This window comes from Dromiciops gliroides, chromosome 2 (assembly GCF_019393635.1).
Source record: "Dromiciops gliroides isolate mDroGli1 chromosome 2, mDroGli1.pri, whole genome shotgun sequence".
Taxonomy (NCBI): domain Eukaryota; kingdom Metazoa; phylum Chordata; class Mammalia; order Microbiotheria; family Microbiotheriidae; genus Dromiciops; species Dromiciops gliroides.
The window spans coordinates 543,820,045-543,847,954 of NC_057862.1; the positions used below are offsets into that span (position 1 = coordinate 543,820,045).

General features: G+C 43.1%; 1 protein-coding gene across 1 annotated transcript in view; it reads left to right on the top strand.

Moving 5' to 3' along the window:
* RP1L1 (RP1 like 1) overlaps window positions 1-26,346 on the top strand; it is a 58,110-nt gene extending 31,764 nt beyond the window's left edge. The window contains exons 2-4 of the mRNA XM_043981747.1: window positions 11,948-12,575; window positions 15,539-15,680; window positions 20,816-26,346. Coding sequence (XP_043837682.1) covers window positions 11,967-12,575; window positions 15,539-15,680; window positions 20,816-26,346 — 6,282 coding nt within the window. The 5' untranslated portion in view covers window positions 11,948-11,966. The remainder of the gene's footprint in view (window positions 1-11,947; window positions 12,576-15,538; window positions 15,681-20,815) is intronic.
* Window positions 26,347-27,910: the final 1,564 nt, after the last annotated feature.

Genomic DNA, 27,910 nt, shown 5'->3' on the forward strand with positions numbered 1-27,910 from the left:
ATGGTGCATCTGGGCACCTGTAGTCTACTCAGAGCAAGAGCTACTTAGTGGGAGCCATCCAACAGCATCTGCCAAATCCTAGCTCCTGAATTACCTAATCTCAACCAAGAAGCGTTTCTGATTGCTTGACCCAAGACCCCTGCAGCCCGGTGATTAGATGTGGCTTTGGGGAATTGTCTTGTTTATAAGGCTGAAGACAAAGGGGGGAAGCTGAAAGTAGTTAAAACAACAATATTTCCTGTTATACTAGTGGGGTTTTTTTCCTCCAAAGACCTTGTTATGAAGTGTGTCTTTAGACAGAGCCTATGTGTAGGTGGAGAAGGTGGACGCTCACAGGCAATGACTTGAAAGGTACCAAAAGCCATTATTGAGGCTTCTTGTCTTCGTGTGTTAGAGTGGGCAAGTGCACTACCTGGGCTAGGAGTGGAAGGAAAGGCCAGCACACACGTATACACACACATGCATGTATGAACATATATACACACATGCAAATGTATATGTATGCACATGTCACCATGCATACATGTGTGTGTTTATGTGCTCACACATACGTGTGTGTGTGTGTGTGTGTGTGTGTGTGTGTGTGTGTGTGTGTGGATGGATGGTTGGATGGTTGGATGGTTGGTTGGTTGGATGTATGTATAATGTGGGGATTTCTCCCTGGCATTTCCAAAGTCTCTCATCTCACTTGCCTATTGCTGATTCCTGGAATTCCTGCATTAGGGAGTCACACCTTTGGATCAAATGTGACAAAATACACGAAAGCCTGTTCACACTGCCCTTCCCATTATAACTGTTGCCCCCTTATAGAGTTTCCACTGGCCCAGGATTCTCTGATTTTTCTTTGAGGCAGAACAGGTGTCTGGCACCAAAGGTGACTTCCCCCTGGCCCCTCTTCCTTCGTTTAACTGGGGGAAACAGGAAACTGGCTTCAGTCCAGGGGGAGAGCAGCACAGGCTACCACTGAGCCTTCTCCCTTGCCAGAGCTAGGGGAGGACCCTAACGGGGGCACATCCTCTCTCTCTCTCTCTCCTCTGTGACTGATTTACAGAACTCTGATTTCCTGGATGACGAGGACCTGTTATGTCAACAAGTCCGGAGGATTGGTCAAGTCGGCCCCTCCCTTTTAGAGCTGTGGAAGCTCATTTCCTCCTGCCATTTCTTCAAGACATTCAGACCTGAGTAATCCCCTCACACTTCATTTAGTATTGTCAGGGAAAAGGAACTTGAAAAGCTCAGGACACTTGAGAGCAGTGGAGGAAGTGGGGGTGTGGGGAGGGGAGGGAGAAGGTTCAGGGTAGGTGCCCATTTCTCTTTATTTAGAGGCTCCACAGCACCCTCAAGCTGCAGAATTTGACCTTGATCAAGAACCTGGCAAACTGTTTTGTTCTTCTACGAGCCTTTGGAGGGGAAAGGGAAGGGGAGGAAGGTCCTATTCTCCTCACTGTAATTCATATCAGTATTGCAGGGGGCAGCTAGGTGGCGTAGTGGATAAAGTATCCACCCTGGATTCAGGAGGACATGAGTTCAAATATGACCTCAGACACTTGACACTTACTAGCTGTGTGACCCTAGGCAAGTCACTTAACCCTCATTGCCCCGAAAAACAAAAACAAAAACATATCAGTATTGCACTGGAGTGCCCCACTCCCAGCCCCTTGCTAGATGCTGGAGGAAAATGGCATGGAGTGAGGCATCCTCTGTTCTCCAGACCCTTTGTTCCTCTCTCACAGTAAATGTTGCTCAGCTCCGCCTCACCTAAATCCATTTCACAAGCACATCAGGTCATTGCCCCCTTCACGTCTTTGGTCCTCTTCAAAAAATGAAGGACAAACAATGACAGGGATTGGCTTCTTCTTTTGGGGCTATTCTTGCTGGGGCAGCTGCTCTGGTTAGGGAAGAGGCTGGGCCTGGAATTGCCCTCTCTCTTTGCCCTGTCACCCCCTCCCCTTTCCACCCTCAAAGCACCAGTGCCAGGTTCTGTACTAGCATGATAGGAAGAAAATATGGCTTGGTCATATGACAAAGGCAATGATTGACAGGTGGATAGCCCAAGTGTACCACTGATGAGCTATTATTCTCCCATTCTAAAGCTACCCATCCCTTCCACTGTGCTCTCTGGAATGCCTGCTCTGTAGGTAACAAACTTGTCATCTTAAATTATTTTCATTTCCTATTCTTTTCCTATTCTGACTCTCATTGAAACCAGGCTCTCTTCTGATTACATACCCTCTCTGGCGGTCCTTTCTAGCATTCATGGCACTTTCACTCATTCCCTCAACTCATTGGTTGAGGTGGAATAGTTGGAATACTCTTCACTCCCTATTGCCACTTCCAAGCTCTCCCTCTACCAACATCACTCCTCCATTGAGATTCGCTCAATTCAAACCATTTCATCCTTTCTCCCATAGTTTCCCCTTACCCCAATCCTCGTAGCTGAGTACCTTACCTTACATTTCTTTTTTTTAAATTTTAATTTAATTTAATTTAACATTTTTTCCAATTACATGTAAAGAATTTTTTTGAGTTCCAAATTTTTCTCCCACCCTCCCTTCCCTCCCACCCCAAGGGCAGCAAACAATCTGCTATAGGTTATACATTACAATCATGTTAAACACATTTCTACATTAGTCATGTTGTAAGAGAAGAATATGAACAAAAGGGAGAAAATGCAAGAAAGAATAAACAAGAACAATAACAAAATAGCAACAACAAAAGTGAAAATAGTACGTTTCAATCTGTATTCAGATTCCATAGTTCTTTTTCTGAATGTGGAGAACATTTTCCACCATAAGTCTTTTGGCATTGTCTTGAATCATTGTATTGCTGAGAAGAGTTAAGTTTATCACAGTTGATCATCCCACAATGTTGTTGATACTGTGTACAATGTTCTCTTGGTTCTGCTCATTTCACTCAGCATCAATTCATGTAAGTCTTTCCAGTTACCCTACATTTCACCAAAAGCTCTCTCTTCTCCCTCTTCCTCATCTCACATTACTCAGATGCCTTCTGCCACTATCTCCTCCATCACTCTAATTCCATGTAATGAGGTGGTCCTTCTTGCCAAAACAAACCCCTTTACATGCACAAGTGATGCTATTCCATCTTATCTTCTCCAGCATGTTGCCCTCTTCATTATCTCTTCTTTTTCACTTTTCTTCACTCTCTCCCTGTCCACTGGCTACTTCCCTACTGCTTCATAGACATGCCAATATTTCTCCCACACTCAAGAAAACCCAACTCCTCACTTAATCCATCATCCCCACTAGCAATTGTCCCATATCTCAGTTCCCTTTTGTGACTAAACTCCTTGAGAAGGTTGTCTACAATGGGTGCTTCCACTTCCTTCCCTCTCATTGTCTTATTGATTCTCTTCAGTCTGGCTTTTGACTTCATCATTCCACTGAAATTGCTCTCGTCAAAGTTACTAATGATCTCTCAATCGCCAGATCTAACTGGCCTTTTCTCAATCCTTATCCTTCCTAAAATCTCTGCAGCCTTTGACAGTTGACCATCACCTTCTTCTTGATACTCTCTTTCCTCTAGATTTTTGTGACTTTTCTCTCTCTTGATTCACCTCTCCATCCGACCACTTCTTTGCAGGTCTGTTCTAATAAGGAACCTTCAATGAAGCACATGTAAAGACTGTTTCCAAATATTTTAGTCCTGCATGATTTTTTGTCTATTCCCAGAACAACCTTTTTCTTTTCTTTTCTTTTCTTTTCTTTTCTTTTCTTTTCTTTTCTTTTCTTTTCTTTTCTTTTCTTTTCTTTTCTTTTCTTTTCTTTTCTTTTCTTTTCTTTTCTTTTCTTTTTCTTTTCTTTTCTTATGCAGGGCAATTGGGGTTAAGTGACTTGCCCAGGGTCACACAGCTAGTAAGTGTCAAGTGTCTGAGGCTGGATTTGAACTCAGGTCCTCCTGAATCTAGGGCTGATTCTTTATCCACTACACCACCTAGCTGCCCCCAACCTTCTTTTTCTTGAGATATTTCTTCAAAGGACTCTATATTGTTGAAAATATTTTCCCTTTCAACTTTCTTTTGGAGGTGGGGATAACAACAACAGCCCATTCCAAAAGTTAGAAACACTTTCAAGAGTTGAAAAATTTTTTTTCCTCACAACTACCCTTTGGTGTAGATGGTGCAGGTAGGTATTACACATGTACTCCAAAGGATCTAGGATCTCACTGCTTGAGGAATACCTTGATTGGTACAGTTCATAACTCATTCCTGTTTATCCATCCTGTTTGCCCCTTGCCTATGTCTTCCAATAAATTGACCATTTGGCAAATGGGAAAGAACAGAGCACCTGCCTAGAGTGGGTATCCACCTAATGTTTGACAGGTCTTCCTTAATTTCTCCCAGCACCACAAGGGTAGCAGTGGAATATGCTGACCATCCATCTGGCATCCCTTGCTCTCACCATGTGACAAGCCCAGCTTCTTTTTCTATAATTGAGTTCCTTGATGACATTCTTTACTCCTATTCTTCCAAGTTCCATGTTGGTAATGTATTACCGCCTGCTCACACCCATCATGGATCCTTCCATTGTCCTCTGCATGCTCATATCTAGTTCTTCAGAGGTACTGCTGTTCCAATTCTCACCCCTGTACAGCAACACTGGCAAAACGTTGTTTTGAAAAGATTGGCCTTTGACATTATGGAAAGGTTGGGGTCAGTAAAATGTTGTACCTTACAATTTTTTTTGTTCTCTTTAGCGACATAACTATTTTCTGTGAAGTATCTCAGGGATTAGGGTTCAAGTGTGATGGCTCCATTATCTTTGATAGGAAAAAAATCAGTATATTGAAATGATCTTTTACAAATCTTTTCCATTTTTCTTGTTTATAGCCCAATGTCCATTTTCATCCTTGAATTCCCTTGGAATGATTTTGCCTAGTTGGATATCTTACCAAACCTTCTTTAAACTGATTTTACCTTCTGCTGCTTCTCTTTGCTTTATGAAACTATGTAGAGATACATTAAGAAACTCATAAAGATACAGGGAAGTCTATTGATTTGCCCAGGATTATAGAACTGGTATATGTCAAAACTAGGTCTTTGGGCTCCTTCCTTAGCACCTTTGGAGACAAAGGGGAGAAAGTTGAATTCTATTATAAAAGGAACTAGATTCTTCTTCTTAAACTGTGTCTTGGGGTAACGGGACTTGTTTTCCCTGGCATAATCCCTTTGAAATTTATACACACACGCACACACATTTTTTTGTGTGTGTGTGTGTGGGGCAATGAGGGTTAAGTGACTTGCCCAGGGTCACACAGCTAGTAAGTGTCAAGTATTTGAGGCTGGATTTGGACTCAGCTCCTCCTGAATCCAGGGGCAGTGCTCTATCCACTGCGCCACCTAGCTGCCACCTTAATGAAATAATATTGATGGGGAAAGTCATGCTATCCACTTTGGCTCTTATTCCCCTGTTGGTGTCTATAAAACTATGGAAAACAGTGGGGAGAGGGGAGGAGAAAAAGGATCCCAGGATGAATGGTTACCCTCATAAATCCACTATTAGGATAGTTGTAATTTTTCTATTCTACCCTCAACAGTGCAGGGAACTGTTTATGGAAAGAGATGACCTGGGCTCTAGTTTTGTCTTGGTCACGAATTCACCCTATGACCTTGAGCAAGTCACTTCCCCTCTCAAGGCCTCAGTTTCTTCATCTGTAAAAGAAGGGGGTTGGACTACATGGACACTGACTAAGACCAGCTCTAACATTGTATGCTTTGTGCTGCAAGATCCCTTCTATTTCTAACATTCCCTCTTTTAAGGATTCTTCCAACTCTAACAATATTTTATAATAACTTAAACAGAAGCCTTCCTTCCTTCAATCCTACAAGGGTTTATTAAGTGTCTACTATATGCCTGGCATTATTCTAGGTGCTAGATACAAGGATAAAAAACCCAGAAGTCATTACACCCAAGGAGTTTACATTGCTCTTAGGGGAAAATTATGTACACAGAATAATAGATATTATTCCAAGATAATATCTTCAGTAAAGACAAAGATAAATACAAAGATAATACAAGGTACGTACAAAGTAGTGGAGGGGGACATCCCAGAGCATTAATAACCAGGGAAAATTAAGAAAGATCTCTTGTAGGAGTCAGTGCTTGAGTTAACCCTTGAAAAAAAATGAGGATTCTCAGAAGCAGAGGTATGGGGAGAGGACTTGCCTAGCAGCAGGGACAGTCAAGGCAAAGGTAAAGAGGCAAGAAATGGAATATCTTTCTCACTATTTCCTCCTTTGGACCAGTAGACCTGGTCTCTCTCAACCCTAAAGTTGGCCTAACTGTACTTCACTCTGGTTCTTTTGATCACAGCCAATCTTTCTTTTCTTCTTATGCCGAAAGGCTTGGCTGCTGTGTTCTTAAACTGTGGATAGTATCACAGTACACCCAGCTGTTCTTGAGTAAAATCAATCAGTCCTTCAAGGTTTCTTCCAACCTCCTTCCACTTCCCTGACTGATGTGGTCCACTACATTAGACCCAGTCTGGAGACTTGCGGGTTTCTTCTTTCTCAGGTCTTGGCCTTTCTTTAGTTTTCTAATTTTTGCGTCTGATTTCCTCTCTTTTCTTTGCCCTTATTCTCTAGTGATCGCCCACTCCTGGTACTTGCCCTTCCTTCTCTCTCAGATTCCATTTACAAGACCCCACACAGAGCAGTTTCCTCTGCAGCCGACCCACCCTGTTCCCCTTTCCTCATTGGGGTGGTCACCTCTTAGAGGATTTCCTGCCGCTTCTATTTTTCTCCTTTTGCTCCTTTATCTCTTTTTCTCTGGCTTCCCCCTTCCATTCCCTCACCAGCTGGAATTCTCCTCCTCCTCTTCCTCCTCTCCTCTCCTTCTTCCTGATGGCTCCTCTTATCACCCCCTTCCTTTTCTTACTGTGCTTGGGCACTCCTCTGCTGTACCTGCACTGAGACCAACATTGTGGGCCCTGTGGCTTAAAGCTCTGCCTTCTGAACCCTGTGGTTTTGTGGACTGGGGCTCAGAAAGCCAAGGCTTATGGCCCATTTGACACTGGACACATTATTTCCTCACTTGTAAAATGATGATGATATTCACATTACCTACCTGGCTGGGTGGTTTTGAGGAAAGCCTTTGAAACACAGTCCATATATCAGTCATAGAGCATTTTAAAGTGCTTACTATGTGCCAGGCACCATGATAAACTATGGGGATTCTAAGACAAAAACATTGTCCCTGACCTCAAGGAGATTACGTTCTAAAGAGGGAAGACAACGTGCAAATAACTGTCCATACAAGACATATACAGTGCAAAGAAAGGGAGAGTGATCTCAGAGTGGGGAGCAGGGAGGGCCTGGGAAAGTCCTCCTGCAGAAGGTGGAATTTGAGCTGAGTCCTGAAGTAAGTAAGTAAGCCAGGAAAGCTAGGGGAGAAGGTAGAGAATTCCTGGGACAGAGGGCAGTGAGTCTGGGGATGGACTGTCCTGGGCAAGGAATACAGTGAGTGGGCGGGGCGGAGGGGTGGTAAAGTCTAAGAAGAATAGCAAGCTAGAAGAGACCAGTTCATGAATAGTTTTGTTTATTTGGGGGGGGGGCAGGGCAATGAGGGTTAAGTGACTTGTCCAGGGTCACACAGCTAGTAAGTGTCAAGTGTCTGAGACCAGATTTGAACTCAGGTCCTCCTGAATCCAGGGCTGGTGTTTTATCCACTGTGCCACCTAACTGCCCCCGTATTGACTTTTAAAAAAAAAAAAAATCTTTGCTACTTTCTTCCTATTGTGAGTCACAAACCTTCCTCTATATGTTGTCTCCTCCACTAATCAGTCAGTCAATAAACATTTTAAAAGTGCCTACTATGTGCCAGGCACTGTGCTAAATGCTGGAGATAAATCATTAAAATGTCCCTTTGAGAGCAGGAACTGTCTCATTTTTCCATTTATATTCTCACCTTTTATTTTAGCACAGTTCTTTCCATGGAGCACACACTCATTCATTCACGCATTCACATAACTGCTTCAGGGTTTAGGCTGTATGTGTGTGTTGCTGTTGTTGTTGTTGTTGTTGTTTGGGGGCGGGGAGAGACAACAAACCCTAGCTTGCTTTTGCTACATTTTAGTCACCTTAAGCTTTAGAGGAGATTTTTTATCTGAAGTAAGTACAAGTTTGTTTTGTTTTGGGCTGGTTTTTTGTGTGTGTGTGTGTGTGTGTGTGTGTGTGTGTGTGTGTGTACATGTGTACTGTTGTTGAGCCAACTTGCATCTAAACTCAATCTTGCTAGTATTCATTCCATCTCTTTGGCGAGAAGAGAGACATCAGGGTGTAGGGAATAGAATGTTGGACTCAGAGCTGGGTCAGGAAGTCCTGAGATCTAATCCCATCTCTGATGCCCTTTTTTTTTTTTTTTAAAGCTGTGTGACCCTGAGCAAATTACTTAATTCTCATGGGCATCAGACGAGTCTCTAAAACTGAGTCAGAGATAAAATGTGATTTTGCTCTGGAGGGAATTCCCACTGTTCACCTCTGTGAATGAACAAATGTATTTAATGTCTGTCCTGGGGGAGGGAAGGGAGAGAACAGACGTACATCATTTTAAAGGTGAAAAAAAAGATGAAACTCATGTGGCTATGTCATCCTAGATTGCAAGTACTGAAGGACCCCATATCTTTTTTCTCCTTGGGATGTTCTCACACAGCTCCCTGAAGGGTTCAGTGTCTCTGCTGGGAAGGTCACTGATCGTTTTCTTTGGGTCTACTCCTCTGCCTACTCTCCACTAATTGGGCTAGTTCTCTTATTTGCTGCCAGAGCTCACTTTCCCTGGAAGCTACTCCCAACTCTCTGCGACTGTCTCTAGAAAGGTTGCCCGTGGAAAGCTTATCCTTAGCCAAACACTAGCCAGCTGTTCTCTAATTCCTTCAAAGAGAGTTTCTTCACAGCTCAGAAAGGGCTGACAGGCACAGATACATTCTTATACTTAAACACACGAAGCCTTCCTCTTTTCTGTCATATACCTCCACTTTAGGTGATTACATCCATCAGGCTGAGGGAGGGAGGGCAGAAACCAACGCCCTCCCACTATACTGAAATCCTGAGCTCGTTCTACTATAGAATTCCAAGAAGGATAGTTTAGGAGGATTAATTGACAGAGGAAGAGATTATATAAACTAAAAATACAGCTTGTACTTAAGTGAGAGAGGATTATATAGTCATTTCATACACAGAGTCATTACAGTGCTTACTATGGCCCCTACTGCCTGAATTTCCACCCAGGGTGCTCTGGTTAACTTTAGGGAGTGAATGTGTGTGTGTGTGGTGTGTGTTTGGGGGAGGGGTAAGCCGGAGGGGGGTGTGTGTGCGTGCATGCACGTGTGTGTATTTAGTGGGTCAAGGATGTATTTATCTCTGTCAATGGCTCAAGCTCCAGCCAATTGTGTTTCTCTCAGTTTTAGGGATCTAAGCATCCCAGTTCCTTTTGATAAACCAGATTATTTTTACAAAAGAACATATGTCTCAAAGGCAAAATATTAAATATAACAATATAATTATATAGTAATAAATAGAATAAATTTATAATATGCCTATAATAGTTTAAATATTTTATCTGTGTTTTATATTATATAATACATTTACATATATCTATAATATATTATATATGATGTATAATAAAATAAAATTATGATATGATATAACATAACATAGTATAATATAATATAATATCAATACTAAACATAAATGCAGGGAGGCAGCTAGGTGGTGCAGTGGATAAAGCACCAGCCCTGGATTCAGAAGGACCTGAGTTCAAATTTGACCTTAGACACTTGACATTTACTAGCTGTACAACCCTGGGCAAGTCACTTAACCCTCATTGCTCTGCCCCACCCCCCCAAAAAAAAGATTGTTCTTGTTGTTTGTCTTCATTCTCAAAGATGACTGGTGAAATCAGGGTGATGTTGTGACTTATACTGAATTAGATTTAAAGATACAGCCAATGTGAAGTACATAGCCAATGGGAAAAAGGCCACTCTCCCCAGTGTGGCAGGCCAATGCAAAATAATTTGTCTCAGAAATGGATCCCTAGTGTTTTTTTACATGGGTGCCTCTATCTTACGTGATTTGGGTTTTCACCAAAGCCCTTATACACAGGTTAAAGGGTAAAAAAAGCCATAGGGATTATACAACTGTAGGGCAAAATTAAGAAAGGGAAATTTAAGCAAAACGTTTTAATATTAATTTTAGCACATTTATATAGTGCCTGTGCTAAGAGCTTTAGTTATCTCATTTGACCTTCACATTAATTCCAGGTGGTAAACGTTGCTTTTATATTCATTTTACAGATGAGGAAACTGAGGCAAACATAGTGACCTGCCCAGAATCACACAGGTAGTAAGTGTCTGAGGTTGGATTTTAACTCAGTTCTTGACCCCAGGACCTGCACTATATGGGCTACACTACCTAGCTGTCCCCTTTCAAGTTTATAGCATGTCTTTGGACAGGGTCTAATATCTGCAACAAGTAGGACTCTTTTGTTGTTGTCATTGTCCAGTCATTTTTTTTAGTCATGTCCAACTCTTTGTGACCCCATCTGGGGTTTTCTTGGCAAAGATATTCAAGTGTTTTGCATTTCCATCTCCAGCTCATTTTATAGATGAGGAAATTGATGCAAATAGAGGTAAGTTACTTGCCCAAGGTCACACAGATAGTAAGTGTCTGAGGCCAGATTTGCCCTCAGGAAGACTTCACATTCTTGATGAGTAAGATGAATCTTCCTAACTCCATGCCCAGCACTTTATCCACTGAGCCACATAGGCTTAGTGTTATGATTTTACCCTATATATGTAATTAGCATATTGGGGTCCAGTTTGTAGTTCTACTGTAAAGGATGATTATTTTTGTTTGAGGAAGGTGACATGCTTTTATTATAATGATCAGATAATGAAAAATATTAACAGAGGCTGAGTCCTTGCAAGCCTATGAGAGATTTCATGTAACTGATCAATAAATATTTATTGCACACTTGTTAAGTACAAAGTAAGGTCCCACTAGGTGCTAGATTAGGGTGGGAGGAGAAGGAAGATGTAGATATACAAAAATCTAAGACATAATCCCTGCCTTCAATAAGCCTATCTAGGTAGGAATATATGTGTATATATGCTCAAGTCACCAGGCACTTGTTAAGCACCTACTAAATTCTAGATACTATGCTAGGCTCAAATATTCAAATTGTCTATGATTTACTGTTCCTCATGTGTAACATGCTATCTCCAGACTCAATACATTTTCCCAGTCTGTCTCCATGCCTGGAACTCTCTCCCTCCTCATCTCCATCTTCTAGTTTCCCTGACTTCTTTCAAGTCTCAGCTAAAGTTTCACCTTCTGCCAGTTCTCTTTAATCCCATTCCTCCTTAATCTTAGTACCATCCCTTTGAGAGTACCTCCAAACTATCCTGTTTATATCTTGCTTGTAAATAGATATTTGTATTTTATCTCCCTCATTGGACTGTGAACTCCTTGAGATTAGAAACTGTTTCCCCCTTTCTTTGTATCTCTAGTACTTAGCACAGTGCCTTAAGAAATGCTAGTTGACTAACTGCCATCATCAATATAGGTATTACCTCTAATGATGCAAACAGCAATTACTCCATTGCCTGTCCATCTTACACAACTCTGGTCTAGATCCTCCCATGAATTCCCCACCAGTCCACAGAACATGTCGGGGCCTTCCTTCTTTCTTTGGCCATCGTGAGGCATGAAGGTTGTCAGGGTTCCTAAGTCTATAAAAGCTGTGAGTTTTTACAGTGTTGTCATTATAGTAGAAATTGTTCTCCTGGTTCTTCTCCCTTCCTTGGATAATTGAGAATGGACTGTATTTGGGAGTAGAGGTGCTTCTCTGTTGAATGGGGCAAATGGAAAATATAGACTTTGCTAGTTTTGAACTAGATGCCTAAGTCTCTTTTCCTGACTTTCTTGCTATAGCTCCCTGAGCCTATGAGGAATGAACTACGCTCTGGATGATGCCCCTTCCCAAAACCACCATGAATTTTCCCTTCCACTGTTGGCACGGGCCACCACCGTCACCCAGGTTCCCCCAGCCAAGACGATAACCTTCTTCAAGAAAGGGGACCCCCGCTTTGGTGGGGTCCGGATGGTTGTTAACCCGCGCATGTTCAAGAGCTTCAACGCCCTCATGGATGAGCTCTCTCACCACATTCCCCTATCATTTGGTGTCCGCACGATCACCACACCCCAAGGAGTACACTGCGTCAGCTCCTTGGAGCAACTTGAAGATGGGGGCTGCTATGTTTGTTCTGACAAGAATCCTTCCAAGGCCCTTGGAGGGTCATCCAAGTGGCCAACAGGATCCTCATCAAGTGGTTATCCCACCCAGAGGATCAACACCTCAGAAGACTGGCAGGAGACCCCTTCTTGGCAGGGCCCTAGAGCACCAAAGAAGTTAACTCTGGTAAAGAATGGAGATATTGGATTTCGGCGCTCCTTGATTCTGGGTCCAAAGAATACTCAGAACCTTAAGGCCTTCCTCAATGATGCGTCTGAGGTTTTGCACTTCCCTGTAAATCACCTCTACAATCCTGATGGGAGGAAGGTATGTGGCCACAGGGCCAGGAAGCAATTTCTCTGTTATAAGCACATATGTGGTAAGCCTTGGTAGTTATGTAACTCCCTCGGCATGTCCTGTTCCTTGGACTGTCACAGTGCATGCAGCTGATTAGTTGGAAAGGGGAGTTTTCCTAGGAGAAAAAAAGCCTCACAGGAGGCAAAGGAGGTTTGCAAAATGGTGGAAGCGTTGACAGGTAGTAAGAGCTATGAATTTCACTGGGGTATTGTCTAGAGAACACTCACTCTCACTTCCTAACACCTCCCACTCTCCAGTGACTGTGGACTCTTTCCCCAGACAGAACTGGGTTTCTTTCACTGTTGGTCTCCTAATTGCAGTACTAGAGAAGACCCATGATCTCCCAAGCCCTTGGCTTCTTAGTGGGTGGTCTTTATGTGGTACTGTGACCAAGTTAATCAATGGGCAGGCAGTCCAATTGTCTGGCCATTAGCCGATTTGCATTTTGGAAGTCTGGCCCTAAGCTAGCAGGGACATGCTCTGTTTTTAGATCTGTCCTTGAACTCTCCCAGACTGAGCTTTCCTCTAACACAGACCCCCACACTGGAATGGCACCCAAGAAATCAAGGCCATCCCTACACCATGATGAGGAACCAGAGTAAGACTTCAGCAGAGGCACAGCTAGAAACAGGGTATATATTGGAATCCCCCACTTCCTCCCTCCGACCCAGATTTCCTGGACTATCAATATTGAAAAGGGAAACTGTTCCTTAAGGGAAGAAGAAAGTTATCTGGTCATTGCATCCCTGTGAAAAGGTGAGCAGAATGAAAATAGAGAATACAACCTTCATTGGCCAATATTGGTCCAGGTCAGGCCCATCTGGATTAATGAAAATGTGAATAATCTAAGACTCAAAAGCATTCAGGGGACATCCTGCTGAATAAGCAGATACATGGGCCTTCCTCCTGCCTACAGACACTTACATGATGAAAATGGTCTTGATGGAGGGAGGGGTAAAGGGCTTGCTTTGCTGAACAGTTCCCAAGAGCTGGAAATCCAGAATGGACCCTAACGACAGTCCCGGAACCAAAGAATATCAGGGTTAGAAGGAACTTTAGAGATCATCTACTCCAGCAATTATTGTCTTGGAATCTGAATTTGTTTTTTGTTTTTGTTTTGCAGGGCAATGAGGGTTAAGTGACTTGTCCAGAGTCACACAGCTAGTAAGTGTCAAGTGTCTGAGGCCACATTTGAACTCAGTTCCTCCTGAATCCAGGGCCAGTGCTTTATCCACTGCGCCACCTAGCTGCCCCCTGAATTAGTTTTTTAGAAATATTTTGATAACCGTTTTTCAAAATAATTGGTTTCCTTTGTAATCCTATATATTCTATTGTAAGCATTTATAAATATAATTCCGAGAGGGGGCTCATAGATTTCACCAGACTTCCCAAAAGGCCTATGATGCCCAAAAGGTGAGGAATCCCTGAACTAGTCCAACAACCTAGTTTTATAGGTGAGAAAACATAGACAAAGTGAGTTGCTGAAGTCACACAGCTAATTAGTAGTAGAATGATAGTGGAAAGAGTACTGGATTTGGAGGACCTGAGTTTGAATCCTGACTCTGAGTCTGAATTGCTGACTATAATCTCTATGATCCTCAGTGTTTTCCTCTGGACAATGAGATGCTTAGATTAAATGATCTCTGGTGAAGTCTCTTCCAGCCCTCAATTAGTGATGTCTGAAAGTCTCACATCCTTTGTCTTGTTCCAATGTTTAGTCTTCAGAGTCTTAGCTTGGCAGTATTGGTCATTGGCAATATTTGTTCACCAAAAGGAAGGACAAAAAAATTCTGCACGTTCAGGTGAAGGAATTCAGCTGAAGGGTTAGAAAGGCAACTAGGTACTTCCATGTCCTGGTAGCCTAGAGAGGTCATGCTTTGACTTCTCTGGTCAAAAGAGAGCTCCCCTTCTCTGGTCTAGCAGGCAGGAGCAAGAGCATATAATTGATACAAACCTCCTTGCCACTAATAGACAGGACGATATGCAGAGAACATCCAAGTCAGGAAGATCATTTTAAAATGTACAAGTCTGCTCACTGAAAATGAGCCCTGGGCTAACAGGAAGGATTCAGGATGGGATAGGAGGAGGGATTTCAAGTGACTGGGGAGGAATATCAGGCAACAGATATCAGCAGAAGCAGATGAGCAGAAATTCTGAGCCTTATTAAGAAAGTCCATTAGAAAGAGGACAGGGACCAGCTCCCCTGCTGCTTTAGAGATGGTGGAAGACCCCCAAATGGAGGCTGTGAAGTCTCTGGTACAGTTGGGATTTTAAAAATAAATATCAACACCTTTTGGGTTTGAGGGATAGAAGCACAACCCTGGATACAAAGCAGCAGTTCAAATTGCTTCCCAATTTTAATTCAACAAATGTGTTAAGTACCTTCTATTTGCAAGGCATTGTGCTAGACTCTGGGGACAAGAAGGCAAAAATGAAAGTTTCTGCTCTTCCTGGGGCTTACGCTCTGCTGGAACAGGAAATGAAACACACGCAGAGTAAAGTAGGTGCAAGATGTTTTGAGGAAGAAGAGAATACTGTCTAGTAGGGCAGTCAAGGAAGGCTTTCAGGAGCGGGTGGTACTTGTGTGGAACCTTGAAAGAAGCCAGAGATTCTTGATGGCAAAGGTGAGGAGGGAGTGATTCCTTTAAGTTTAAAAGTTGAGCATGGGTAATAAATAACCTATTAACCTCCTTTTCAGGCTGTGTACCTATAACCAGTGACCAAAATGATGGTTACTTGACCTTCAGCTTTAGAAGTAGCAAAATGATCTCTTTCGTAACAACTGGGAAATGATTTTTCCTCTCAGCTAGGAACAAGGGGACCTATCTCAAGAAAGGCATTCTCACCCACATACCTAGAGAACATCTCGATGGTCTTGGATGCAGGGCAGACATGTGCACCATGACATTTAATGAATTCTGTCTCTTCTTCAGGTGGAATCCCTACAGAGTCTGCTTCAAGGCCCTTCTACTGTGGTGTGTGCTGGACAAGAGCCCTTCAGACCTATGGCGTTGGAAAATTCCAGGAGACGCTTGCCTGACAAGTTGCCGGGACTGACTTCTAAGAAGAGAACTGGTTAGTTGATGCCTTTCTCTCCCCCTCATCCCCAAATATTTGCACACCTTTGCTGTGTGACCTTGGACAAGCATCCTCAACTTTATGGGCCTTCATTTTCTCATCTGTAAAAGAAGGGGTTGGATTGAATGACCTCGAAGCTATCTTCTGGTCCTTCATCTGTGACTCTGGGATCTTGAAGGTCCCTTCTAGATCAAAATTTTTTTTACTTTGATTCATATTAGGAGATGGGCACTGGACCTGTGTTTGCATCGGTATTTGGAATTCCTGCATGAGGAAAGCTTGGTTCTTCAAAATTGTTACTCTAGAAATATTTTCATGACGTAGTACTTATATGTTGGTGTCATAGGCCCTTATAAAACTGGATGCACTAGAAAATTGACCGTTGACCATTGCTACCCTATCTTTGGGTCATCATCATCCTCATAACCAGAGTTGAGACTATATAGACTTTAAGACTAATAGAGCACTTTTACTTCATCCCTAGACATTTTTTCTGTCCCTAACTATTTAGTCCCATGTGCCAACATCTCCCCCCAGATACAAGCTGCTAAGCCCCTGTGAAGGGATGCTCTCTGCATATTTTTGGAGTGTGGGGAGCATGATTGTTCTCTTCTTGTTGTACCTGGCCAGAGAGAGAAGAAAAAAAATCTCTTAGCTGCTGCACCAGAGAGACAGTAATTATGTTATTACTGAGATCAGAGAAGCAGGAGACAGAGAAGGAATGACTGAATCTTTCTGCTCCATCTAGACTGAAGTCTAACTGAACTAGAGGATAGGGAAAGGTCAAAGAGAACATTGCTCCTATGTGCCCTAAAGGGCCTGAAGGATTTTCTTTCGAGATGGGAATAGAAGAACCAAGCTGGGACTTTAGAAATTATTTCTAAAGCACAGTCCTGACCAAGTGACTCAATTGAATTAATTTCAATTAATATTTATTAAGTGCCTATTATGCACCAGGCACTGTGATAAGCATTGGGGATACAAGAAAGAAAGAAAGAGAGAGAGAGAAAGAGAGAGAGAGAGAGAGAGAGAGAGAGAGAGAGAGAGAGAGAGAGAGAGAGAGAGAGAGAGAGAGAAAGAATTGCCCCTGCCCTCAGGGACCTTACAATCTAATATAATACACAAAAGGAAACTGAGAGGGGGAGGTGGCATCTGGGGATACCCTCATATGGGGGAGCATGGAGTACAAACCAGGCAGATCTGCTGCTGCAAAATGGAGAGCTGTCTGGAAAGTTCTGAGAAATTTTATAGAGATTATAAAGGAAGCCTCTGGGAGGAGTTTATTGCTTTATTCTCACCCTCTAGATCAGAAGAGGCAAATAAGGAAGATGAGAAGGTGCTGAGTGTCAAAGCTGAGTCAATCTTCATGTTGAAACACTCTCTTGCTCTAGAAACTTTAGTAGCTCCCTATTTCCTCTGTCTGACTTTTAAAAACCCTTCCCAGTCAAATCCCACACTATCTTTCCAGACTGATTGTATGTCACTCACCCCACATACTCCAAGTTCCAGACAAACCACTCTACCCGGTAATCCCTGTACATGATATTTCATGGGCTGCTCTCTGTACTTTTACCCAGGCTTTCTGTGTCCCAGCCCTGAAATATTGTTCCTCTTCTCCACTACCTTTTGGTATTCCTACCTTCCTTCAAAGAGCAGCTTAACTGCCACCCTCTTCAAGATGTATTTCTTAATTCCCTTAGCCACTAATGCTCCTCTCAAAGTTATTTTGCATGTCTATTTTACATATTTTGCAGAACTATTTTACATATTTAAATTTTTATTTACATATATTATATGTGTGTGAATATGTTAGCATCCTCCCTATCACAACCCTCCCCCCACCAGATTGTAAACTCCTTGAGGACAGGCACTGCTTCATAATTATCTTTGTATCCAAAATTCATGGTGTAGTTCAGGCACATAGTAGGCAATTCTTGTTGAATTTCATTGAGTTACTTGAGTGGAGGGAGGGAAAGGAACAAACATTTATTAAGTGTTTACCATGTACTAGTGCCTTACAGATATTATCTCATTGAGTTTAGGCAAGCATCATCCAGTCTGGAATCCCAAGCTTGGTTTCTGCCTAGATGATATAAATCCTATCCTGAGCCCCTGGGATTGTCTCACCCTGGACTTTGAAGGCTGAGGCTTAGACACATCCAGATAACACAGAACTGTGTGAAAGTTATAAATACACATAAAATGACCTTTCCCTCCATTTCTAACCTGATACATTAGACACCAAAGCAGCTAGTCAACCAGGGAATTCTGGAGAAGCCTTTAAAGATCCCAGCCAAGTTATTTGCAGGAGCAAATACAAAATGATCTGTTTGACATTCCAAGACTCTCAGATCCAGTGACAGTATTTTCCTGGCTGTTCCATGAATAAGACACTTCATCTCTTGGCTCCAGGCATTTTCTCTGGCTGTGTGCCATACCTAGAATGCTCTCCCTCTTCACTTTTGACTCTTGATCTCCCTGCCTTCTTGTAAATTGCAACTAAAATCCCATCTTCCACAGGAAGCCTTCCGTAATCCTCCTCCTCCTCCTCCTCCTCCTCCTTCTTCCTTGTTGTTTTGTTTTTGGGTGAGTCAGTTGAGGTTAAGTGACTTGCCCAGGTCACACAGCTAGTAAGTGTCAAATGTCTGAGGCTGGATTTGAACTAAGGTTCTCCTGACTCTGGGGCCAGTGCTCTATCTACTGTGCCACCTAGCTGCCCACCTAATCCTTCTTAATACCAGTGCCTTCTATATGTTAATCATCTCCTATTTATCCTATATATAGCTTGCTATATTCATTCATTCATTCGTTTATTTATTTATTCATTTATTTGTTTGCATGTTGTCTTCCCCATTAGATTGTAAGCTGTTTGAAGGTAGGGACTGTCTTTTGCCTCTTTTTGTACTTCCAGCTCTTAACACAGTGCTTGTCACTTAATAAATATTAACTGATTGAGTGATAGAACTGTTTTACCGCAGCATCATCATAACAGCTAACATTTATATAGCATTTTGCATACATTATCTCATTTGTTCTGAACAAAATCATGATGAGGTGGTGGAGTGGATGAAACCCTGGGCTTGGAGCCAAGAAGACCTGAGTTCACATAGAGCCGTGTGACTCTGGGCAAGTCATTTACCCTCTGTTTACCTCAATTTCCTCATCTGTAAAATAAGGATAATAATAGCACCCACCTCCTAGAGTTATGAGGATCAAATGATAATTTGTAAAGTACTTTGCAAATCTTAAAGCACTATATAATGTTAGCTATTATTTTTTAATTCAAGTAATTTTTTTTTAGTTTTACATTTTCTCCCTTCATTTTCCCCTATCCCACAATGAAAAAAGAAGAAAAGGGGGCAGCTAGGTGGCACAGTAGATAAAACACCATCCCTGGATTCAATCTGGCCTCAGACACTTGACACTTATGAGCTGTGTGACCCTGGGCAAGTCATTTAACCCTCATTGCCCCACAAAAACAAACAAAAAAGAAGAAGAAAACATTAGGAACATGTACAGTCAAGCAAAACAAATTCCCATACTAAAAATGCATATGTATATGTAATGTGTATACATACATATGCCTATGTATCAGTACCTATATGGGCCATATATGTGTGTACATGTGTGTATCTACACACACATATAAATGCACATGTATTTTACATAATACATATATTATATATGTATTTTCTCTTTCATAACAGTTGGAAAATTATTTTCTTCTAAGCTAGGAACAAGAGGAAATATCTCAAGAAAGGCATTCTTACCCACATACCTAGAGAGCATGTCAATTGTTTTGGATGCAGAGCAGACATATGCACCACACATATATTTTATATAATACATATTTTATAATATATATGCCTCAATCTGCACTCTGAACCTCTACCATTCTATCTGGATGTGGGTAGTATGTTTAATCATTAGTGTTCTGAAACTGTGGCTAGTTAGTCATTGTGTTCATCTGAGTTCCTAATACTTTCAAAATCATGTCTTTACAAAATAGTTGTTATATAAATTAGGCTCCTGGTCCTGCTTACTTCACTTTAGTCCTACCTATTATTAATACATCAGTTTTACAGATAAGGAAAACTAAGGCTCAGAGAGGTTAGGTTATTTCCCCATGGCAACACAGCCAGGAAGTATCAGAGGCAGGATTTGACCCCATGTCATGCTTGGCTTCAAATCCAAGACACTTCCCACTACTCTGTACTACCTATCCCAGATTTACAGCACATGGAAGTGATGTGGGAGAACATTCAATCCAATGTCCTCATTTTCCCGATAAAAAAGTTTGCTGAGGTGATGTGATACCCAAGGGCACACACAGTTACTTAGTGTCCAAGTTGGAACTAGAACTGGGTATCCTTTCTATTCTACCACACTGCGATGGCCAGTTTATTTGTATATTTCTCTGTTCTGACAAAGGACGTTAGGGATTCCCAGACATGCTCAGGCTACTGTTTTGATTTGAACACTGTTCTTCATTTGAATGCAGGTCAAATCCTGTTAGGACAAATACCACCATAGGAATTAATCAATAAATCCACAAGCATTTATTAAACATTTACTAGCAGCCAGTCTCTGTGTTAAATACTGGGGGTGCAAAGAAAAAGCACACTCTCTGTCAACTTAATGATTTCCAAGGCCGTGCTTGGAAGGAACCCTCTAATTTATCTATCTATCTATCTATCTATCTATCTATCTATCTATCTATCTATCTATCTATCTATCTATCTATCTATCTATCCATTCATTCATTTATTCATTTACTCATTTACTCATATGTTTGTTTGTTTGTTTGCAGGGCAATGGGGGTTAAGTGACTTGCTGAGGGTCACGTAGTATCGAGTGACTCAGGCCAGATTTGAACTCAGGTCCTCCTAAATCCAGGGCCAGTGCTTTATCCACTGTGCCACCTAGTTGCCCCCCAAAGCCTCTAATTTTAAGTCACATTGTATGCAACCCAATGTGAATTCAACCAAAAGAGTTGTGCATTCCCTTTGGGTTTCTTGTGCCATGCATTACATTGAATAGCTCTTCTATCCCCACCCCGCCCCCTTATCCAGATTTTTGGTGCTTCATCACTCTCTCTGTTTATCTTTTCCATTTGCTTTTCTAAATACCAGCCCACTGGGAGCTGAAAGCCAAGAAGAGTGTCATCCATTCAAGGTCTGAATCAAGCAACAGATCAAGGCAGCTTTCCTTGACATCGGAGAAGTCCTACCTCAATGGCTCTAGGGCCTCTATAAGGAGTGGCAGCCCTGTCCCTACAACAAATACCAACGCTCCAGAGAAGTCTGCTGGTCTCATCCCCTTTGGGGCTAACGAAGACGATGTTGAGAAGAAGGTTCATGTGAACAAAGATGGCAGCCTATCAGTGGAGATGAAAGTACGATTCCGACTACTCAGTGAGGAAATGCTCCAATGGTCCACCCATATTAGGAAAGCTACCCATCTCATGGCAGCCAATGGGGATGACCTAAGACCCAGTGGAGTTGCCCTATTCCATCCATCTAGGGAGAATAATGTGCAGAGATCTTCAGAGGTAGATACCTTCCTTTGTCCAGATGAGACCAATCCCCGAGTGCTGGAGGAAGCTTCTTATCAAGGGTGTCAGCAGCCACAACCCAAATATGAAATCTGGAAAAATCCTGTGCATGTTTCTCAGGGACAGGGAACAGGAACTGGGAGGAGCTCCTGGATTACCCAGTCCCCTTGCTCAGGGGCTTCCTTGTTCCGACAGGCCATCCACCAAACAAAGGCTTCTGGGGACAGTCTTTGCACCACTTCTGGTGGAGAACCCTTAGAATGCAGTGCGCCAGGATCCTCTTGTTATTCTGGGATCCTGGAAGGCATGGTACAATGCAGTGATAAGGACCTGGCCTCGGGTCAAAGGAACTTAGCCACAGCTGCTTCAAGCGATGATGATGATGATGGGGAGCATGAATATACCCCCATTGGGAAAAACAATAAGTCCTGTGATGGGGTGCCTGACTCACATAGGAAGAGCTATCAGAAAACTCAAGGAACTAAGACAGGCAGGAAGTGGCTCCCAGATAAGGAAAAGGGAAATGAGGCATGCTTAATGGACTGCCTGGAGGATGAGGCTCAGGATGCAGCAGAGCACATTTCTGCCTCATCTGTATGCTCCAGGTGCAGGGAAAAGAGAATGCATGTGGCTGAGAAGGCAAGTGGCAGTCCTGGACAGGAGGGGGCTTTCTGTTCCTATGGAAGAGAAACTAAGGGAACAGCCACCATGGCCCATTCTACTCCATCTTGTGGCCCTAGCAGGAAATCGACCCCTCAGATGAACAGTGCTCAAGAGGGCTCTGGTTCTTCCCTTGTTGGCCCATGCTCCTTAAAGAATAAAGTTCTGGAAACTGAAGAGGAGGAACACTGCAGGATAATACAGGATACGGGTTCTGGATCTGTATGGAAGATGCCCAGGGCAATGGTCAATGATGAGTTCAGTGACCTTGAGTGGAGTTGCATTCCACACTCTTCCTGTCCCTCAGTATGCAGTGGAAGCAAAGGATGGGGAAGCCCTAAGAGTAATGGGTCCCTACATGATGTCTCTCACTCTTCCAGAGTATACGAGGGAAGCAAAAGCAATCAGCCACAAATGAAGGGCAATGGGGATAAAGGGACTAGCTACATCTTGGAAGGCTCACCCGAGAGGTCCCTGCCAAGGAGAATGTTCAGTTTCCCCCTCCTAGAAAAGCCCAGGGCAGACAATCAAACTTCTATTTCTTCCAGATGTTCATCTAAAGCTAAACAGAAAACTGCAAGGGACCCTGGGTCCTCTTTATCTTCTGCTCATTGTTTAGAATGTTTATCAAGACTCAATGATGCCTCCATTACTCGGGAGGATAACCCAGATCAGAAGAAATTAGAGAATGTTTCTAATTCCAGCCATTCAGATCCTAACTTTTTGGAGAAGATGAGGGGAGTCACAAAAGCCAATGTTAGCTCTCCAGAGCCAAGATCTTCAAACACATCAGACTCTTCTGCCTTGCAAGGTATTGCTGAGTCTTGGGATGAGAAGAGCCTGGAGGACCATCCTAGAGTTTCTTTGGAGTTGAAGATTATTGAACCTCAGGTGGAGGAATCAAATGCCTGCAGAAGTAGCTGCTCCTCCCAATCCAGCAAAACCCAACCTTCTAGTACTTACAGTGATAAACTGCTGGTCCTTCCAGCTAAGAGGAAAAATGCCAGTGGGGGAGCAGGCTCTTGGACTGGCTCAGAAGCCGGCAGATCCCTCCCCACTCCCCCCAGAGGAATGCCTCACATCAGAAAAGGCAAACTCACTGCAGTCAAGTACACCTCAGGCAGCAGCAGGTGGAATGCCAACTTGGGGGGCAGAGGGAGTTGGGAGGAGAAGACCAATCTTAATTTGTCTTGTCCCATAATACCTGGTTCCAGATCAGTGACCACAAATCAAACCAAAAGAGCTAGGAAAGATGGCCCCTCCCCTGGTCTTGGGAGGAAAATGCCAAGGAAAAACTCTAGAGGAGGGAAGCCTTATGAAATGAAGAAGAATCTTGGCAAGCCAGACAGTAGCACTGGAATTATACCCAGTGACCTGCCCAGCGCATCTCCAGAGGAAGTAGTTTATGAATGGCTGAGCAAAATTCCAGAAGAATCCATCCTCATGAGCTATGAGATGCAGGACGACAGCCCTGGAGCTGCTGTGGAAACTCCAGAAGAGGACCTTGGTGTCAAGGATTCTCCTGAAGTTCCTGGAGAGATGTCCCAGGCCCAAGAATCTGCCCTAGATAGGGAAGATTCTGGGGGAGCACCATTAGATGAAAACCCTAGGGTGGATACTGCTAGCCCAAAGGCAGGAGGTAGTCTTACTGAAGAGAAGTCTTCTAGTACTGCGGCAACAATAGCTGAGGGCAATCCAGGTGAATGTGCGGACTTGGGAGTGAAAACCAACCTGAGTAAGATGGAGGACCTGCCTAGCACACTGTATAGCTCTGTGCAGATCATGAAAACACTGCTCAGCTCTAAGCAGAGCCCTAAGCTAGGCCGGTTCAATAGTTTGCCAGAAGTGTCGCAGACCATGGGAAGGAAGTTGAGCCACTCTGCCCATGTACTGATCACCTGCCTGGCCAGCTTACACTTCTTTGATGAAGAACTCATGACTGTAACGAACCAGCTGACCTACATGAACTCCCCCAAGTACCAAGAGCTTCTGAGCATCTTCCAAGCCCTGTGGACTGAATGTAACCCCAGGACAGATGAGGCAAGCTCAAAGGGATTGTCACAAACCCCACTGACTGGTGACTTTACCCCAATGTCATCTTCTGGGGTAGATGTCAGCAGTGGCTCTGGTGGTTCTGGAGAAGGGAGTGTGGCTGGTGTGGTGGACTGTGCTCCTTTCCCTGAAAAGATGGAGGGTTCCAATTTGAAGGGGCGGGATAGCACAACCTGCCATGATGACATAGATCCTATAACTCTAGTGAAAGAAGAGAACAAGGGATCCTTCTCAAATGGCCAAGTGAAAATGGAAGTCCAATCGACTGAGAGAGATGAAGAGGGAAGAAGCACTCATGATGTAACCAGCAGGGATGAAGCCAATGAAAGCCTGAAAGAACAGATGTTGGAAAATAGCATGAGGGTAGTTGATGAAGCTGAAGTAAAAGAAGCAGGGATGGAAGAAGAGAAAATGCTAGAAAAGGAAATGCAAGAGGGAGAAACACAAGATGAAGGAATGAAAGCAGAAAAGATTCAAGAAGAAGAAAAACAAGCGGAAGAGACAAAAGATGAGAAAGTGTTAATGGAAAGAATGCAGGAAGAGGAAGGAATACAAGAAGGGGAAGCATCCAAAGAATGGGACTCTACAGATTCATGCCCCCCAGTCAACACAGAGGAACCAACAGAGCAAGTTCATAACCTCAGTAAAGATGATTCAAATTCTGACAGTGTTCATGATGGCCAAGCACTTGACCCTCCTTTGAAAGAGGTAACTGAAGGAGTTACTGTGGTGAGTGGGCAATCTGTGGTCAATACCACTTCGGGGACTGGGGTGAAGAGGGCATCTATTATCCAGAACACCTCACCAGATCCTGATCCGCTCTGGGTTCTGAGGTTGTTGAAGAAGATAGAGAAGGAGTTCATGACTCATTATGTCAATGCCATGTCTGAATTCAAGGTCAGGTGGAATTTACAGAATAATGAAATTTTGGACCAGATGATTATAGAATTAAAGAATGAGGTAAACCAACGAATACAAAAGAGCATAGAAAAAGAACTTAGGAAAATCCAAAGTAGGGCAGGGAAGAAGCTTCCAAAGCCCCCCAAGGAAGCTTTTAGGTGGGAGACTTCACTGCAGACAGAACAAAGGAGGAGGCGCCTGAAGGGTATGCACAACCACTCAGCCTTCACAGAGCAAAATAAAACGCCAGGAAAGAGGTATCTCTCCCTGGCCTTCAATGATGCCATGGTGTCCAGCAGCACCCTGGGTGATGATCTACGGGAGCTAGAAGGGGAGGAAGAGTTCTGCCCTTGTGACACTTGCATAAGAAAGAAGATGACTAGTATGTCTCTGAAGAACCCAACACCAGCTGCAGATGCTCCTGTCAGAAAGGCTTTTGACTTACAACAAATTCTCCTTAAGAAGAAGGAAGAAAAGTTGAATGAGGGAGCAGCTGAGCTGGCTACCAAGGAGCAAGGGAGCAAAGCGCTTCAGAGAGAACACACAGGTAATGAGGTTGTTGATGAAGCCGAACCAGGGTTGGCATCTAGCAGATGTATGGATGGAGCTGATGCAGGGGAGGGAAACCCCAGAGAAGACGGAGAGTCGGAACTGCATAAAGGGGAAGAGCAGGAGACTAATCATGGGGAAACAATGACTGAGGGAGGGGGAGAAGCAGATCTCCAGAACAGTGAGGAGGGAGATAAAGAAGGAAAAGCCAAAAGTGACTTGGAAGAAGACAATGAAGATGAAAAACAAGATGAGGGAGAGAGTGCAGGTGATGGAAGTGAGAAGAAAGAAACTGGCCCTGCATCTGAATTTGGGGCAAATTCAGAGCAAGAAGCCACAGGAGATGGGGATAGATGCTCAGAAGCATCAGATGGTGCTGACAAACTTCAGGCCACTGAGCCACTCAGCCCACAGGCTGAGGTAGAGAAGCAAACAGAGTCACAGTCAGAGGGAAGAAGCCAAGAGGACCAGAAAAGCAGCTGGCAGGAAATCCCAGGAGAAACTCAGACTGGTGAAAGGTCTGAAGAGAGTAATTCTGAGCAAGAGGCAAGTGATGGAAGTGTGAGGACCAACAATCCTCCTGAGGCTCTCAGAAGCTCCCCACGAAACAAAGAAACCGTCTTCTCCAGCACCTCGTCCACTGAAAACTGCTCTCAAGCATCACAGAAAGGTTCAGAAAAAGAGGGCTCAGAGGGAGACTGTCAAGAATCAGAAAGCCCAGAGGCTGAGCCTAGCAGAGAAAGTAATTCAGAGAACAAGGCTTTTACCATGTATCCTGAAAATTCCCCTTCTGAGAAAGATGAAAAGTCTTCTTGCTCTAGTACCTCTGAAAAGGACTCTACTGGCAGCCCTGACTTAGAACGCAAGGAGAGGCTGGCTAAGAACTCTAAGTTTACAGAAGTTATTGATAAGGCAGACATATTTGATGACAATTGCTTGGATTTCTAGAAGAGGATGCTGCTAGACCACTCACAGGTTCAGTGGCTTTGTTATTTTGGGGGCTTTGTTATTTTGGGGGCTTAGTGAGTTTAATTTACTTTGGTAAAGGAAAATGACACAGGGAAGTATCAAGAGTCATCACTATGGCAGGTAGTGAATTCAGGAAATTATATTTCTAAGTTCTACACCCCATTGTCCCATTTATTGGTTTTGAAGAAGGAGCTTCTTCCATCTTGAACCTTCTAAACTGGACATAACCCAACTATGTGGCCCATTTGAACATTGTAGAACTTTCTCATTTCTAAGTGTTGGGACACCCAAGAACCAGTAAGCTAACTAGAAAAACTTTGTCCCTCTCTCCCCATACCTCTCTCTTCCCTTTTTGGTCCTTTGACTGCTGATCTGTATTTTTTACTTGGGATCACCATTAGACTTTGAGGTGACTTAAATTCAAATATATGTAGGGACTTTGAAAATATGGATTTCTGTTGAAAAATCTAGATGAAAATAAGTCTGGAGTTAATTCATAGTCTGAAGGTCTAATGTGATTTTAAAATACTTTTTCTGAATGTTGTTGTTCCTATGCCAGGTAGAGTATGGACTCACTCAGAATCACTAGGCTGCAGGGCCTTGCCCTTGGCCCCACCCCAGTTAAATGGTCCCTTACTGGAGGTGGGATTTCTTGGGCTATTCTCACCAGCTTTTTGGAGTAGACACTGCCATTTTGTCTGCCATGGAAACTGATGTTAGTCTAGCTGTGACTGCATACAAAATAAGCTGAGGCTAAAAGTTTTGGTGTGAAAAAGAGAGACACTTGTCATCTCCACCACCATGGTGCACATTCTAGTATGGCATTTCCTTGATGGGCATTGGGGGGAGATCAAACTGAATAGCTTCCTGGTCCATGAGAAAACCTTGCCTGACTCCCTCTCTGGGTCTTCCCTGGAACAAAGGGAGGCTCTAACCCAGGATCAGTTATTCTTTATTCCTGACAGCTAAGGAGAAGAAGAGTTTGGGGATATATCAGGGAGGAAGGATGGAGGTGGGGAGCTAGTTATATACCATGTCTAAAGCATGAACTGATCTTAACTTTCAATTCACTATTTTTTTTTATTTTTTTTTTTGCAGGCAATGGGGGTTAAGTGACTTGCCCAGGGTCACACAGCTAGTAAGTGTCAAGTGTCTGAGGTCAGATTTGAACTCAGGTACTCCTGAATTCAGGGCCGGTGCTTTAACCACTGAGCCATCTAGCTGCCCCAATTCACTATTTTTTTAACTTGAAGGACATCTATTTCTCTTTATAATAGAGGGAGAATCCTGTTTTAAGTGACTCAGAGGGAAATAAATAGTACATTGCAACCAAGCTTCATTAAAATGAAGGGCTGTTGTTCTCCACGTTACAATGTTTTATTTATTATGGGGTTTTGTATTTGTTTATATAAAGGAAATATTCTATGTACTCTTTATTTATAATCAATAACAAATTTAGAGGGAGAAGTGAGGGTTTCTTGCTGGATCTAAAGTGGTGCCTGTATTCACCCTTTCTTCTTTAATTATATTTGAAAGCTATGTA